This window comes from Gracilinanus agilis, chromosome 1 (genome assembly GCF_016433145.1).
Source record: "Gracilinanus agilis isolate LMUSP501 chromosome 1, AgileGrace, whole genome shotgun sequence".
In the NCBI taxonomy this organism is placed as follows: Eukaryota; Metazoa; Chordata; class Mammalia; order Didelphimorphia; family Didelphidae; genus Gracilinanus; species Gracilinanus agilis.
In genome coordinates, this window is record NC_058130.1 from 313,697,626 (window position 1) to 313,715,787 (window position 18,162).

Sequence of the window (18,162 nt, forward strand, 5' to 3'; positions counted from 1 at the left end):
GCTGTAGCTTTCCTCCATAAAGAATATGAACTTGGTTCCATTCTTTACAATCTTATGTTTTAAAATCATTCTTTTTTTTCTCCTTACAGAATTTGAATAAAAAGTAAAGGAACTAAACAAAGTTCAGGACAGTTTTCTTTTTCTAACTTACTATAGAATGCTCACCAAACCACACAGTTGAAAACCTATTCATTATTCATTTTGAAATGAGCAAGATGAGATTTTATTTAAGTGAATGTGCCTGTAGGCACATTATGTCAAGTGAACAAAACACACAATATGTGTGAAGCAAAATGACAAACTTGGGATAGTTAACTTTTTTTTCAAATTATATTTTAAGGCTATGTAAAACACTCAATTTTTAGAATGTAACAATAATGAACAACCTGTTAGAATATAAGTTCCCTGAAGCCAGGAATTATTTTGCTTTTTTATATTTAACACAATGACTGGCAAATAGTAAGTATTTAATAAATGTTATTTGATTGAAATGTTTGAAGAACTAGCTTCATATATTTTATTTTTCTTTCCATTTTTGATTACCTAGTTTAGATATAAAAATTTCCAAATTTGACCATCTAAAATAAAGGACAGAACATTTATTTATTATATAGGAAGAAATCATTGCCTTTTCTAGTGTTTTCATTTTTGAAATGTGCTTGTCATAGTTAAAGGTGTCATATATCTCAACATATTAAAATAGCAGAAATCACTCTCAAATTTTAAATGTAATACCCTTCAGTTTATTTAATTTATTTCATGAAAACTGAAATTAATTTTACTAAGTTACCCTTAACTTATTTATTCTTTCTAGAAGCAGGTAACTGTGAAGCAATATATAACAGAATTAATGAAAAAAGAGCTATACTTTATACATCAAATATAAAATATGACTACAATGGACTGTTGATTCCATCATGTTATATGAAAAGAATTATGTATAACTTGAGTTTCACATTATCATAACAGTAATATTCTACTATATTTTGTTGCATTTTTATAAATGATATTGATATATCAGAAAGTGTTATGGGCTTTATATTTCCAACAAAATTAATTTTAACTTGGAACCTACTGTAGGAGTTTGGAAGAAATCAAGTGGAGAACTTTTAATACAGGAAGATAGAGCAAATGAAACTAGCATACTACCTGAGAAATTAATGCAGGTAAAAGAGGTAAGTTTAAAAGAATTCCTGATTATTTGAGTTATTCCTACATAATATCAACAATGTGGTTTAGGACATTTCTACTAAATTGCCTAAGTTTTATAATTTGCTTGGAAAAATTAATTCTGTTTTGAAAGGTAATGTAGTAAGTCTTTAATTAAAGGATAAGAACTCTTCCCAAGGAAGGAAAATACTTAAAACATACATTTATTTTGGCCCAGTGTAGATACTTGCCTTCTTGCACATTTGACCCCAGTTGAAGGAAGATTTGTTTAGGGTTGTGTGTTCTCACCACATCTTAAGCCAAGTGCTTTTGGTTAGAAGTTCTACCTTAGAGGAACAAGAAGATTTGTCAAGATATAAGAATTTAAGTATTATGTAGACCATAGCTAACTCGTAAAAACAGAAAGCAAAAAAGAAGGAATGGAACTAAAACAAAAAAGGTAGAAAGAATAGTTTGGAATGACCTCTTAGCTGGTACAGGCAAATACTACCTTATTTAAAGCTATCATCTCTTCTCTCCTAGATTATTGTAATGGCCTCTAATTGGTTTCCCTGCTTCATCTTTCACCACTCCAGTCTCTTCTACATACTGCTGCTAAGATGATTTTTGTTAAGCATAGATCTGAAAATATCATTCACTTAATGAATCAATCAATTAATAAGCTAAATGTCTCTTATTTAGACACACTGATAATAGAATGGATGAATGAATAAAAGAAAAAGAATTTTTAAAAAGCATTTATTAAACACTGTGTTCCAAAAATTCTAATACATACTGGTGATACGAAAAGAAAAAATGAGACAGGTGGCTACTCTCTAATGAGGAGAGATAACAAATAAAAGAAAGCTCTGCTTCAGGGTAGAACAAAAGGTCTGGAAGTAAGAAGGGATCAGAGCTAACAGGAAGACCCGAGGTAGTTAGCTTGTTTCAGTAGGCCAGATGACAGTGCCTGCAGAGGCTAGATAGATGTTAAGGCAATGATGAAATGGAAGAGCAAATGGCCAGATCTGTAAGTCAGAGTATAGAATTCTAAAAGTTTAAGATTTTGGAAGTAGTACATTTCTAATTAATTGATTCATTCATCTTAGTATATCATGGTCAGATTATGGAATTCCAAAAGTTCACAATTTCAGAAGTGTGCATTTCTAAGAGATGAGAACAAATGTTTAAACATGGAAGACAACATTGTCATCACCTGGCTACTGTTTTTATCCCTTAGTTAAGAGAAGTTTTCATCTTATTATATTTTTTCCTAGTAGAATTTGTTGAATTTTTAAAAATGAAAACTATAGGGCAATGGCATTCACTTTACAACTGACTTGGGTAGATTATATTTATTTATTTATTTATTTATTTTAACCCTTAATTTTGCCTTATAGGTGGAAGAGTGGTAAGGGTGGGCAATGAGGGGTCAAGTGACTTGCCCAGGGTCACACAGCTGGGAAGTGGCTGAGGCCAGGTTTGAACCTAGGACCTCCTGTCTCTAGGCCTGACTCTCACTCCACTGAGCTACCCAGCTGCCCCCTATATTTATTTTTATTAGGTGAGCTAAGTGTATAAGAATTTTCAGCTAGTAATCTGTAACTCTGAAAATGTCTAATTCATTTTTTGTTGTCTCCTTTCTTCTGAAATAAATTTACAGGGTTATAGAGTCAAGGACCATGTTTTCTATATGAAGAATCATAGAATCATATGTGAACATATATTTTATAGCATATAATGTATATTTTATATGACCAATTAAAATACTTTGTAGGCCACACACACAAACTCATACATACATACATATATATATATATATTTATGTCTAGTATGTGTAGAGTTTATATCTGTATTCTTAAGGGTAAAAACTTGGGAGTCAACAGTATTCATATGCATATATAATATCATATATATTTAAATTATTGCCCAAAATATTTAAAACAATAATTTGTATATTGCCCTACTAATGCCATACCTTAAATATTGTTGACTGAATGAAACAGTACATAAGAAAACCAGGCAAATTATAGCAATAATGAACTGAAAGAGGGGGCAGCTGGGTAGCTCAGTGGATTGAGAGTCAGGCCTAGAGATGGGAGGTCCTCGGTTCAAATCTGCTCTCAGACACTTCCCAGCTATGTGACCCTGGGCAAGACTCTTAACCTCCATTGCCTACCCCTTGCCACTCTTCTGCCTGGGAGCCAATACACAGTAATGACTCCAAGACGGATGGCAAGGGCTCTAAAAATAAATAAATAAAGAATGGATTGAAAGAGACCACATTGATATTTTATTTCAGCTTCTTTGTTCTATTACTAATGAAGAAACTAAGTCCCAAAGAAACTAAGTAAATGACTCAAGGTCACATAGCTAGTTAGTGGCAGGGCTGGCTCAAACCCAGATCTCCTTACCTAATTCAGCCCTTTTTCTACCAACTGAAACTACATTACACTTCTAGCCATTTGGCAATTTTAGAGATTATATAAATTGGGGAAGGGGAGTGGATTTAAGCTTATTCTATAGACAAAAAAAAGCAATTGAATTTACTTCATGTCTTTTTAAATAAAATTAAAAGTAATTCTTCTTATGACCATGAGAGGTAGATAAACTAAAGAAAATTCTTAATAAGGTTAAAGAAGGTGGGGTAATTTGCTCTCCTGGAGTAATTTATGCTTTTAATGGTATTTTTAAAAAATAATAGTACAAAGGAAATAAATGATTTAATATTTAATAGTAACATGTCATAATACCTGTTAAGAATAAACTATAAAATAACCTTAAAATTTAATTTAGACTTTATTAAATATATTGAATTTACAGGTTATGTTAGGTGATAAATCATTGCAGCCTTTGGCTCTCATGGAGATGGTTATTGTACTACATTTAATAAATTGAATTTTCAAAAAACACTTTTGGTTAAATCTACTGACATTTTAAAATGAAATGTCACTATATTAATGTTGGTTAAGAATGCATGTTTTTGTCTGTTCCATTATATGACACATACAAGGAGTATTTTCAAGTTTATAAGAATAGTTTTCATAATGTAACTAAAGAATAGCTAAATTCAGCTTGTATAATATAAGTCATAATTTTACATCTGTAACAATAAAAATATTCATTTTGGAGTCAAGTTTATGTTATATAAATTTTTATTTCAGTATTCTTTGCTAGATTTTGGCTGGAGAAATGCATTTAAAGAGGTGTCTCTTTCGGTGGTACGATGTTTAACAATAGCGATGGAAGATCTTGCCACTAAAATTCTCCATCGTGAACAGAATGAAAAATCTTCAGCTGTAAACTATACTATGAGTCTTGTAAATATTCAGTCAGTTTGGGAGCTCTACAGAGCAACTCCAGAGGAAGAACAACCAAAGAAAATTGCAAAGGCAAGTATCAAGTGATTTAAAATTAGCTGGAGACATCAGGATTTTATGCTCTCTTAACTTTGAAATCTTTATTATGAATATTTCAATAGATTTTCATGGGAAATTTATGAAAATAAGTGGCATTGAAAGATGACTGTGTCTTTAAAATGTTTCTAATTTATGTTTTCATTTTTCAAATTTTGCTTTTTTTGTATTTGAAACATTTATTCTTTTTCTAGTTCATTTTGCCTAGTTACATTATAGTCTGTTTCATAATTTGGCTAAGGTCACATCTTAAGTATTAAAAAAAATGCACTTTTTTATTGGGGAAAAAGACTTTGTTGATGACTTTTTTTTTTTTGCAAACCATTTTTCTTTAGTCTTATATTGCCTTTGATTGTTAATTACCATATGTTATCTAAGGAAAGCAAACATAAAACAATACGAAGATTACAATTGTACAAAATTTTATAGAACAGGTAGTAGAAAATTTGGGAATAAGACTTTAATATGCTTCACAAAAACTGTCTTCTACCTGTGAATGTCTGGCAGAGGGAGGACTTTTCAGCCCTGTCCCTGTCGTAATAGGGAGGTGGGGATACAGGTTTCTGCTCATATGTGTTAAAAACATTGCTGGCTTCATTTGAAATAAGCAAAGTCAGAACAGATGTTTCTTTGTAGGAATAAATTTTAAAATTTTTTGAATCTTTTTTTGCTGACTTGGTTAATCATTAAATCTTTTTCTTACTCACAAATGTCATTACATCATATGTCTCAATCTTTAATATTTGCAAGAGTTCTAGGAATCATAGGGAATATAATGTAAATAAAAGTAAGTACATTAATAACCAAATCCAAACTATCATATTCCATTGATTAGCCAAACTAAGGCAGAACCACTAGTTTTCCTTATGGAGGATTGGCCGCCTTGAACAATTACGCTTCATATTACCCCTCCAACCTTAAGAAAGGATGAAATGTATGACCCCTTATCTGTAAACTACAAGTAGATCTTAAATACATTTGCTATTGATGCTTGGGGAATATTTGAGTTAACCCTACATGTATAGTCTATGTGTCAAAAATTTTAATCTGTTAGAAATAGTTAAATATTCAAGGAATTTAATAGAAACATAACATAGTATCATTAGAATAATTTAAGAGAAATATAGATAAATATCCCTTATGTTTATTTTCTCTACAGGATGTCCTCAAAGTCTTAAAGCATTTTAAAGCTTTAATAATTTTATAAGTATAAATGCTACAAGTGTATAAAAAATTTAAAGATTAATTATTTAAAATATTAAATATTGATGTTTCTCATTAAAATTCAGTTTAACCACTATCATTGTTCTGTTTGGTTTTAAAACTTAAAAAAAACTTTCATCAGCTGCTACTCAGTTGCATTTGTTAACATCATCCAAAGATGAGGTTTTGATGCATACATATTAGTTTTGATGTAATCCAAAAGAAAGAGTATAAAGGAGAGACATCAGGTGACTAAGCATGGGTAATAATCTGGTGATCCACCGGTCTGAGAAAATGTTATCCAAGAAACTGTTGTACACATAATGCATAATGACAAGATACCTGGTCTTATTCAAATTAGAAAGTTTAATATTTATTAGTTAAAATTCACAATACTAAAATTCTACTTGGGACTAAGAAGTGAACGAGTCCAAAGACATGTCTAATATTCATAAACCTCATGTGTATATATCATAATCCTTATCTTTAAAAAGAAAGTTGGAAGATGCTAGACACACGTAGTAACAAACAACATAGCAAAAAAATAAAATCAGCATATTTTAGCAGACAAGAGGCAGATGGCAAATAATTTAGAAATCATTTTATCATCAGTTATATATGTAGTCAGATTTATTAAAGGTTAAAATTAACCCAAACTAGAAAGCATGATAAAGATGAGAAGATATTGCCTGAAGCCAACTATACCACCTTCAAATTTAAACAAGTTGTCCATGCTAAAAAATGGGAAATAGATAAAAGCAAAGACACTGGCTCTGAAAATATCACTAATAAAAAAAATTAACACAAAGAGGCCTAAAAGAGCCTAGAAATTATTCGTCCAATAAATACTAAATTGTTTTTTAAGTTCTTCCCAATGCTTATTGTAGTATTGTATTGTAATAATACTTTACATAAAAACCTCCTCCTCATTTGGTTCACTGTGGATAGAAAAGAGAGGAAAAGAGCCACAGAGCTCTTATTTTGGATCGGTCCTATCCCCAAAGCTTCCACAGGTGTACATGCCCACAAATCTTACAGTCTTTGTGGGTGAATTCAGGGATATGAGGGCTCCTTTTTTTTTTTCATTTCTTTCAGTGGGGAGAAGGGGTTACTTATAGAGAAGTGTATTTTGGTATTTCATCCTTTAAAATAAAAGTGTTGTCTCCCTTTACTGAGGAATAAATCATTGTCAAACTGAGTCAATATATTTGTTTTCTGTGCCAAATTCATTATTGAGGAATTTGGCCATAATGTTTCTAAGTTGTCCAGTGTTGACAGAATTCAAATAACTCAATGCCACATTTATTTTTCTCCTAGTTTTGTTCTGACATCATGGAAGAACTTGACATGATGCTTCCCCTAGCACTCGCATGCAGGGATGGTTCTCTTCAGGAAATTAGAGCAAACTTTGTAGAGGCCTGTTGTAAAGTAGCAACAGCTGTCCTAGCAAGGTTGGAAGAGAGAAGCAAGGAAGTTCCCTCCAAAGTACCCTTGCAAAATTTATGTACTCTTCTCTCTACAGCAGTATTTGTCTTTCAGCATTTTATGCATTATGATGATTTGATGAAAGAAACGAGTAAGAAGTAAGTATCATTTAAAGTTAGTTGTGTAAAAATATTGTTTATTCTTTTGATATCATGGAAATTAAAGCTCCATGATAACATCTAAAAATTAGTTAATGATCACAATGCAGTTTTCATCTATTCTATTTAAAATGCCAAAAGAAAAGTTATGGAATATATAAAATAATAAACATAAATTTTTCCTTTAAGGTCCTACACATTCTTTAAATACCAACATAAGACAATTTTTTCTGTTTTGTTTTTTTAATGAAAGTCTGCTTAAGAAGAAATGCATTGTATTTGAACAAGAAATATGGCCTTTGCATAAGAGTATGTATTACACCTGAAATCCTTTTTTTTTTTTTTTTGCTAACTTAGTGATTCAAGTTTATGTAGAAAGTTAATTTGAACCTGTTCAGTGATTAATGTGGACATACGCTAGAACAAAAATTTAATAATAGTATTATCCATGAGATTTGAAAATTCTGATATTATTTTTCTGTGTTTGGAGGAGAATATAAATATTATTTATGTGGGTAGTTTCAACTTATAAATAGTTTTCTTAAAGTTAATTTGGAAATCTGAGAACTCGGCTTTGGTGATGAGGGAGGTTGAGTGATGGGGTGGAGTAGAACAAAGAGGGCAGAAGAACCAGTGAAGAATTTCTCATCAAGTCTCCCTCCATTTCTCTCTTGTCATCACTAACCTTGACATCATAGCTTCTGCCCAGGTTGACCTTGGCTTGAATGAGAAGTAAGGACCAGGGTAGTGTCACAGAGGAAAAATTGGGGAAAAAAATCCCAAGTAGCAAGTGAGAAAGGAAGGGGAAACTTGTTATTCTTGGTTGGTAATTTTAACATTTGAGTCACCCATAAATCAGTGTCTGCTTTTACTCTTTATAGAGAAAAAACTTGATGTCATATTTCTTTCCTTCTAGTCACCAGAGGTATAACTAGCAACTTTGGTGAATGAGGAGAATACCACAAATATGCTTTGCAATAAAGAACATGAAAGGGACCTTCAAATCAACTTTTAAAAATCAGCATTGGTTTACCTCATTTTAAGACAAATTCATTTTGGGAGATGGAATATATAATGTCAGAACAAAAGCCCCCGTAGGAAGAAAGATCCTAAGATACTACCCTATGAGGTAGAGGTGAAGACTCCAACACACTGACAAGGTCCCTGATAAAGAAACTTCCATGATGTAGAGAACAATATGGGGCTAGGAGTCTTGAGAAACTGCTGCTAGTAGGAGGAAGCTTCCTATCTTAACTTTATTATTTTTGCAAACTACATGCAAAATTCTATTATTTCTACCTGCTAGAGTAGCACAAATGCTATCAGCACTCTTAAATTTTGGTGCAAAGTTTTATTTACTGGTCCTTGGCTTATTGCTCTGCCATTCATACAAATACGTACTAAATATGACACTTCTTACTAAAAAAGAAGATGATATGGAATGAATAGCTAAAAAGGAAATAATTATTAAAATAAATATTGATTTTTTTCCTTTTGAATTCTCAGATGCAATGCTTCATAGTTGAATTTATTTTTTAAAGTGTCAGAAGTCACTTTTTTCCTTTGAATTTTCAAAGTGTATAAGATTGTCTACATAATCAAAATTTGAAAGTTAAAAGGTTTGCAGTAGAAGAGCAAAGGGTACTTTCATAAAAGTTACTTTTGAAAAATGCATGCGATTCTGTAGTGATTGTAATTAAGGTAGAATGTCCAAAGGAAGAATCATTAGGATAGTAAAAGGTCTTCTGTTCATTTCATAAAAGGATAAGCTAAAGGAACTGGGAATTTGAGGTATGGGGGAAAATCTCAAATAATTAAAGCTATTAAAAAGTGGGGTGAGTTGTCTCAGTAGGCTGTGGGTTTCCCATTCCTGGAAGTTTTCAAGGGGGCGCTGAAGGAGCACTGGTCGAGTATGTTATATTTTATAGTGAAAGAACTGATCAGATGGTTGCCGAGGTCCCTTCCAACTATGAAATTTTGTATCAGTTGCCTAGATAATGTACTGATCTTAAAAAGAGGCTTACTGAGAATAATTTTATTTATGAATGACCTATTGACAATGAAATTTGTCTCAAGCTAAAGAGAATATTTGTAGAATTTAAGATGTAGGATTTTCAAAGAATTGGCAAAACAAAGACCAGCTTTTCTTCCTTTCTTTCTCTCTCTCTCTTTTTTAAAGTGAACATTGGTTTAGACTCCAACACCAGGGAGGAAATGAATGATTGATATTTAATAATCAAAACCATTTGTAGTTCTGGAGATTGATACCTCCTACTGCACAGGTCTTAAATCTCTGTGTCTTTGATCATTCCCTCTGAACAGACCCCTATTCCTAGTGCCTGTCCAGCGATATCAGGAACTCATCAGCACTCTCCAGTATCAAGTTACGGACTACTGCGTCAGAGTTTGTGCTACAAGCATTTTACAGGATGCAGAAAGCCACCACTGGGATGACTACAAAGCTTTTTATGAGGTGTGAAGCTAAGTTTACTATTCCTCCTTTTTTACACAAATATGTTTGACTGCCTACCTGCTTTCTGCCTAATTAAAAGCATAATATTGGTATTACTTGAACACAAGGACTGTTAGGATAATATTTTTTAAATATTGGATTTATACTTAGAAAAACATAGTTCTTAAAATTATGGAATAATTAGACATAAGTACTCTCCTTCTGTTTAAAAATAAAAATATCTTAATTTGAGCTAGAATGCTATATACCAAAAAGGGAAATAATGAACATAGAGAGAAAGATGATGATGCCAGGACAAAATGCAACACATGTTTTCAGAGGTACTGATGATAGGAAATGCTTCATTTTTTCTTGTTGTTTTCTCCCATCTGTTCAGTGTTTGCCCAGGAAATGTGAACTGATGTATAGGTTGTCCATCTAACTTTATATCAGTCTGGGCAACAGGTATCTTTTATCATCTTGGTTTTTCTTGTATGATTATACATAAGTAATATATTATAGTGTACTCACTTCCACTAGACACTTCCTCAACCTTTATTTTTGGAGATTGTGATATTCCATGATATGTGGCTATAGACTAGAATCACTAAAATCATTTTTAAAAGACTTTTGTTTATAAGGAAAAGTTTGTAATTATGTTAGAAGCAATAAGTGGTTTCCCTACTGTCACCCCTGCCCTGTTTAATTCTGGGCATAGCTCATTGTCCACACACCTTGCCTACACATTTTCTACCTTGGTGCTGATTATAGCTGAGAGGCAGTGTGATACTGGGGAATCAGAAGAGCCTGATTTCAAATCCTGACTTATACCTAATATTATCTTTATTATCCTGGGAAAGCCACAACCTTTCATGGCCTTAGTTTTCTCACACATAAAATGCATATCACTAAAGCACTTGTACCACAGTACTGTCATGAGAACTCAAATGAGATCATGTATTTAAAGTGTTTTTCAAATCTTAAAGGGCTATCTAAATATCAGCTATAATTATTGATTTTGTTTTTTAACAGTACTAATTGTTCCCATTCTTTTTTTTCATGTTTGGTTAGAAACAGTGCTGGGATAAGACATTGCCAAAATATTGTTATTATCCTTATATTACAGCTTCCATGTGTTGATGTGTTGAGTTTCAATCATTACCTTAAATAATTTATGTTGATGACCAAAACTAGGCTTCTTAAGGTTACTATTCTATAAATTCTGGTGGTGATGACCTGGGCCTGAATTGCCATCCTAAATGCACCCATTTTCATAAATACTGCATGACTCAGCCATTTTTGAGGCCCCTTTGTTGCCATTTCATTGACTGACTTGAAGCAAATGTTTCCCATGGAGAACCCAATGATACTGCTCTTCTAAGTTAGCTGCTTCATAGACTTACTTTATTCAGTTGTAAATCAGATTTGGTTAGATTCAGCAAGTCTAATTGCCTCTGCCTATTTTCAGCTTTTACTGAATGAAATGATGTCTTCCTGTGTAAAAAATATTTTAGTATGCATTTGAGTTTTCCTTGTGTTGGACTTTATATAGTCAGCCACAAGTTTTTCACATTATCCTTCTTCAGTATTTTCTCTCCCCTAAATTATTTCTTTCTCAAGCCTTAGTAATAAAATTTTGATTAAGGTTAAAATATTTTTTTGTTTTGCTCTGTCTATTTGAATCACCTTAATCTTTTGGCACTTGCTTTTAGTTACTGATTGAGAGTATCATAAGAATCATAGATTTCCTTCTATACTTTTTATGAGGCAGCAGGAACTGCTCCTGAGCAAGGCCTTTGAAACCCTCAACATTCTGAGAGGGGAGGGAAAACTTCCCATTTCCTCCCTTCTCCTTTTGTATAGGCATGATTTTATTTCAATTTACTCTTCCCACAGGGATGGAGCTTTCTTTTAAAACTATGGTGGGCCCCAAATGGTCACTGCTGGTGACCTGAAAGTGAGAGTCAGACTACCCATACTTTGCTTGTAGCCTCGGGCTTCATATCAGCTTGTAGTTTAGAAGGAATCTGGCCTCAAGTATTATTCACTATCTCCCTCTACTGCTCTGTAATTCCAATTAAAATATACAATTCACAACTTGAGCCAGTTTATGTTGGAAAATCTTATCTGAGTTTGTAAAACTTCAATGTTATTTCTCTCCCAATTTGGTCTCCCTGTTCTCCCAGCCTTATTGCTCACTAATAATCCTGCTAACTCAACAAATCCTAGCTAGCTAAAATAATTCCATTGAGAAAGTCCTCTCTTTGTCACCCGGGGACTGAGACAAGAAAAATAGTGTAGGGTTTGCCAGAGGCATAGTTTAGATTTCTCTCATTCTCATTGCCATAGTTTAGAACTCCCTTAAATTGCTTGCTGTCTTTCCATCTACCTGTTATGACATCTCCTTTTTCCTTCCTTGTTTGCTTCTTGCATCTCACTTGACTTATGTTCCATCTTCCCTTTGAATTCCCTTTTAATTCTTCCTTCTTAGAGTCAAGGACAGTGGCCCTTTGAATAGTTTGCCCTGATTTCAAATCCAAAATTCTGTGGGAGCTTAGGGAATTTTGGGAAGAATACAATTCCATCTACAGACATCCATAACTTTCTTTGTTCTATGTCTGAGCATTTGATTGATTTCCAAAAAAGTTGGGCTAGCTTCCATTTTCTGAATTCTATCCTGCATATTTCTTTGTTTTTGTTTCTTCTAATTAGGGAATATGATGTCCAAATTTTGAGATTCTTGCTGGATGTTTACTTGGAAACAGCATGATAACTCAATTTTCTTTCCAGAATAGTTGGTTTGTCTTGCTTGTGATTATTTTCTCTGCAACTATATCTTCCCTTTTAGAGCACCCTCTCCCAGTTCCCACACATTTCCCTGGATTTATCATACTGAAATATTTATCTTTTTGCCATTTGTTGCCTAGTTCTGATAACCATGACACTTCTGAAATGCTTGATTCCCCCCCCCCCACCTCCATTATTATAAGTTCCTTTGGCAGACCACAGTTTTGAAAAGAATAAATTCCTCTCCCTAATGTGTTCTTCCTTTTCCTCCTTTTCTTTCTTCTCCTAAAACCAACAACTACATTTTAAGTCCTGTGTTTCTCTTTCTTTACTTACTGTTGACCTTTGAAGAAAGTAGAGTTCTAAAGACATTGTTTCTTTTTCCCATGTTAGAAAAAATTTGCTCTTTATCTTATTCCTTTTAATATCATATTCTGTGTTTGCATTTCAAATATTCCACCCATTTCTGGCATTATATGTAGAATGCTTGAATGTCCTCTCCTTTTATTTTAGAAGTAATAGAACTCTATTAGAACAGAGTTTTTCAGGATAAGTTATTCTTTGGTATAAGCCTCTTTCTTTTGCCTTTTGGCATATAATATTCCATATTTCCTTACCTTTACTATCATTGTAGTCTCTGAGATCTTTTTGAAGCCCTTTGGTTCTTGATTTTTTCTTTTTTGGGTGCTTTAAGTAGTGTGTCTTTGACCTGAAAAGCTTGCATTTTGGATATAAGATTTCTGGGTGTTTTTGATTTGGGGTTTATTTGGGGAATGAACATTGGATTATTATGTTTTAACTTTGTTCTTTGTTTTGGGGACAATTTTCCTTTATGAATTCTTAAGATAAGGGCTCTATATTTTTTTGTTAAAGCAATTTTTCAGAAAGTTCAATATTTGAAAAATTATCTTTCCTTGATTTGTTCTTTGTCGATTGTTTTTTTTATAGCAAATGCCTCAAATGTTCTAATTTTTTCAATTTTTTGACTTTGTTCTAATGTTTCTTATTGGTTTCATGTTTTATATGCTCCATTTCTATTTTTCGTGGAGGTTGGCTTCTTCTTGGGTAAGGTTCTTTTTTTTCTAAAGTATTTATTTTCCAATTTTTTTCTCAAGCATTCTTAATTTTATTTTTTTCATCTCTAGTTTCATTTCTTGGGTTGTTTTAGAGTCTTTGAGACTTAAAGGAATATTTTAAACTTAAAATTACATTCTAAATTTCATAGACCATTTGCTGACTTCTCATAGTAATGCTTACTATTCAGTTAAGAATTAATATTCTTCATATCTTCACAATAGTTTAACCTCTTGAGATTCTCTTATCCTGTATTATTTTGTTGTTGTTGAATTAGGAATTTTCTTCTGTTTACTTGTATCTCCAGCCACAGATCCTAGATTCAGACTTTGTGCCAGGTCTAGGTTCTATCCTATCCTATGCTTTTGGATAGGCTATTTAGGCTTTGATCTTGTCCCCAGTAGAATATAAATGTTATTATCATTTCCTTACTACAGTCTTTACTGATGGCTTGATTCTGGTTTCCTATTGATATTTCTTTTGCCATCTCACCTGATGCAGGTATCTGGGACTAAACACAACCCTCTCCCACAATCTTTGTCTTCAGTATCTGTATCCTTGCATCCCTGTGTAGGTGCTACCCCATTGCTGTCACCTTATGTAGTCATCTTCTACGGGCTTCCTTTGTCCTCTGTTGATACTCCAGGAGGCCCAAGATGGATTTTAGAAATCATTCTAGAGGGCCTTGAAACAAGTTCCAAACTAACATCTCTTCCCTGTCTCTTCTTCTTTTAGTAGTCAATTGCTAGGAATTGGTAATGTTCTTTGGTATGGCCCTGAAAAGCCCTAAGACCACATATCAGAGGTCGTGTTAGCTTTAGGCCTCTGGGAAATCCTGAAGGAGCAGACTTTCTGTGGCACTTCTTTTTTTCTCTGTTTCTTTGATCTATGAGAAACCGACTTTGTCCCCTATTAGAGTCCTGATTAGATACTGGAGACTATGCTGGCCTTTAAATCTCTTGTATCAGGGTTGCCTGGTATTCCCCTGATCAGAAAGCTCATGTTTTCTGGACATCATCTTATATAATTCTCATTTGGATGGAATGAACTAAGTGATATTCCTCTCCCATCTTATTGAATTTTGCTTCTAGTGACCTTTTTTTGATGAACTGTTTTTCAGGAAAACAAGCTTGTTTAGGAACATTACCTTCTTTACTGGAAGTCTCCCAATGTCTTTCCACAGGTCTTCAGTAATTTTTCTCAAGCTGCTTCAGCCAATGGAGGCATTTGACCCCTATCCTTACTTAATATTACTTTACTTCCTCTAGTCTTTCTCATAGCAACAGCTGTGTACAGGACTTATCCTGTTCTTATTCTTAGTCAGCTATTATGGGAGAATTGGTGCTTTCCTGATGGTTACAACAGATATTAGATTTTAAAAATTACTCTTACAATCACTCTGTTTTGCAATGGTTGACCAATTAATTTAATTCATATCATCATTAGTAACAGAAAAAGATTGTTTTTATTGTTATTCTCATATGTCCATCTAGCATCCCCTTGATACATATATAGGTTACTCTCATAAAAGTTTTGTAAAGATGTTAAAGTAAAAAGCAGGTGAGTCAGTGTTCTCTTTTTAAATTTAAAATTTTTAAATCATTCCATTAATAAGCATTTATTAAATACTTATTTATGGATAGTATTGTGCTGGTATTAGGGACACAAAGACAAAAATGAAGCAATCTCTGTCCTCAAAGAGATTATATTCTAGTGGGAGAGACAACATGCTTATATGCAAGTATAGAAAAATCACTCCAAAACGGATATAAGATACTCTGAAGGCACTAGCAATCGAGGGGTCTTGAGCTTAGTTTTGAAAGAAACAAAGAATTCCAAGAGGTGAAGGCAGGGAGGCAATGCATTCCAAGTACAAAAGATAGCTAGTAAAAGGGCATAGGGATGACAGAAGTAATATTATATTTGAATAAAAGCAATAAAATTAGTATAACTGGACTTTGAAGTAAATGGAGTAAAGTAATGTATAAATAAGTCTAGAAAATGTATTTTGTCTATATATATATATTCATCATTTCTCTCCTGGCCAGATTATCAACTCCTTGAAGGAGGGAAAGTTTTTTTTTTTTATTTTGTACTTCTCTTAGTACCTAGTTCAATACCTGGCACATTGTACTTGTGGGTTAAATGCTTGTTCAGTGAAATTGCTTTTGATTTGGGAGAGGAAAATATTACCTTAAAGGTTCTCTTCCAAAAGAATGATTTATCATCATGTATCTTTAATAGGGGTTTAGCACATGTTAAACCACTTTAGATCACCTAAAATGGCATTTCCCACATAAATGACATTATTGTACTAGTGGTCTAGGCATATATAACCTCCCTTTAAAATGCATCATGCATATGTCAAAATTAGGCATGATTTCTCAAGAGATATAAAGTAATGACCTTCTTGAATGACCCTCTGATCATTAATATATGTTGAGGTATAAAATGTAGAGGTATGTTTATTAATCATGTTTGCCATTGCTATGGAGAAGATCCATTGTACAGTCCAAGTTGAAGAGGAATTCTTTATATAATACAGATATTCCATATAGAGTTTCCTTTTTTTTTGCACATATTATTGGGTTGGTTGTTTTGATCCCAGAACATTTCAGAGACTCCTGAATGAGTTCTTAAATCACTCAAAATGGATAAAAAGTGCTTGTTACTTAATCCATGATATATAGTTATACGGACAGCATAGAAGTCATATTACATATACATATTATCTCTGTATATATGCATAATATACATACATGTATATTACATGATATGTTGCTAATGATAAATTGCTAATAGGCAGTAAATTGGGCTTGGAATTAAATGGGAAGGAAAGTGGGCTAGATTGCATATAAATAGCTAAGAGTCTTTGAATCATTACAGACTTCTCCCTGAGATGGAGGCATGTCTTTTTAGTCCTAATATTCAATAGGTATCGCAGGAAGTCATAGAAATCTATAGTCTCCAAAGGATTACAATTGATTAAAATTCAGAAGTCAAATGTAGGTGGATAACACACTATAATACAAAACAAATGAGTAGTGAAGATGAGTTGTATATAAAGTTTATAAAAAATATATGATTGAAAAATAATTCAATTTGGTCACATGGCAAGATTGAATAATAATTGTTGTTCAGGTCGTCTGGTGTCTTTGCAATGCCAAGAGAAAGCAAGGAAAGTCCCAGAATGTGAAGTGAAATTCTTTTGGGGAAACTTAGAGAAGCATATAGACAAAAAATCATATAGAATGGGCAGGCATGGGTTAATAATCTGCATCACTAGAGAAAACATTCACTTTGTTGAGATCAGAGTTCCATGTAAGTGTGCTTCCATGTTGACATTTTGGGAAGCATTGTGATACAGTGGAAAGAACCAGTGGACTCCAGATTCAGAGAAGCTCAAATCCTTCTTATTTGTGACATTGAGTAAGCTTCCTTGTCTTCAGTTTTCTCACATGTAAAGTGAGAGCTGGGATAGATGGTTCCTGAGATCTGTTATATCTCTAAATCTATGATTTTATAGTCCTATGTCAGGCTCTGAAGGATTAAAATTGAAGGTCTCCCAAGGTACAATGTTGAACAGCAACATATTAGCAACCAATACTTACATAAGAGAAAAAATATGTTAAAAATGTCTGTAGGTTGATATGTGACTGGAAAAGTTTGACTGGCCATAATTGATAGAAAATCTATTTTGCTTTTCTGGTATGCACATAATACCAGCGAACTGGGTCAACTTCATGTGGTTGATTTATAGGAGGACATGAACAGAAATCACGCAGAATGAGAAGAGTACATATGGATAATAATCTTTGTCATTGGGGGAAGGACACTAGCAGTAAGGTACCAAGTTGATCAAAGTATCAAAATATTTACTTTGATGACTATGGTTTGTTATTTTCTATTTTTCTTATTCTTTGTCATCAATTATTTCGAGTCATATATAAAACCTACCTGACCAGTCACAATTTACCTATAATCATTTGGCCTATATCTTGACATCCTAAATTTATCCTGAAATTAAACCCTAATGAGTCTCAGTGCAGCAAAACTTAGGACCAAGTAAAATTATTCATCATCTGGATTTCATTACATTATTTCCTTTCTAAATGCTATTGTTTTATACATGGATACATCATTTGAAATTCCTTGAAGTTGATTTGAAGTTTGTGTGAAACATTTTTACTATCTGAATAGATTTTTTAAAATCAGCTATGTAAACCCTTTCCTTCAGATTAGAGATCTTGATTTCTGGTTTTACCAATTGTCATAAAAACTAATGTTTGATCATACTTTGTTGTTGTTGTTCAGCTATGTCCAATTCTTCATGCCCCAATAGGCCATAGCTATCCACGGGGTTTTCTTGGCAAAGATACTGGAGTTGCTTGCCATTTCCTTCTCCAATGGATCCATGAGTCCTTTTGTCAGGCAATTGGAAGTTAAGTGACTTGCCCAGGGTCACACCATTAGGAATATCTGAAGCTGAACTTGAACT

The 18,162-nt window shown here is 33.0% G+C and overlaps 1 protein-coding gene across 2 annotated transcripts in view; it reads left to right on the forward strand.

Moving 5' to 3' along the window:
* Positions 1 to 18,162, forward strand: part of KIAA0825 (KIAA0825 ortholog) — a 463,565-nt gene that overhangs the window by 100,609 nt on the left and 344,794 nt on the right. For both annotated transcript variants that reach the window (XM_044662785.1, XM_044662793.1), the window contains exons 5-8: positions 1,081 to 1,175; positions 4,314 to 4,541; positions 7,086 to 7,351; positions 9,674 to 9,824. In XM_044662785.1, the coding sequence (XP_044518720.1) occupies positions 1,081 to 1,175; positions 4,314 to 4,541; positions 7,086 to 7,351; positions 9,674 to 9,824 (740 nt within the window). The remainder of the gene's footprint in view (positions 1 to 1,080; positions 1,176 to 4,313; positions 4,542 to 7,085; positions 7,352 to 9,673; positions 9,825 to 18,162) is intronic.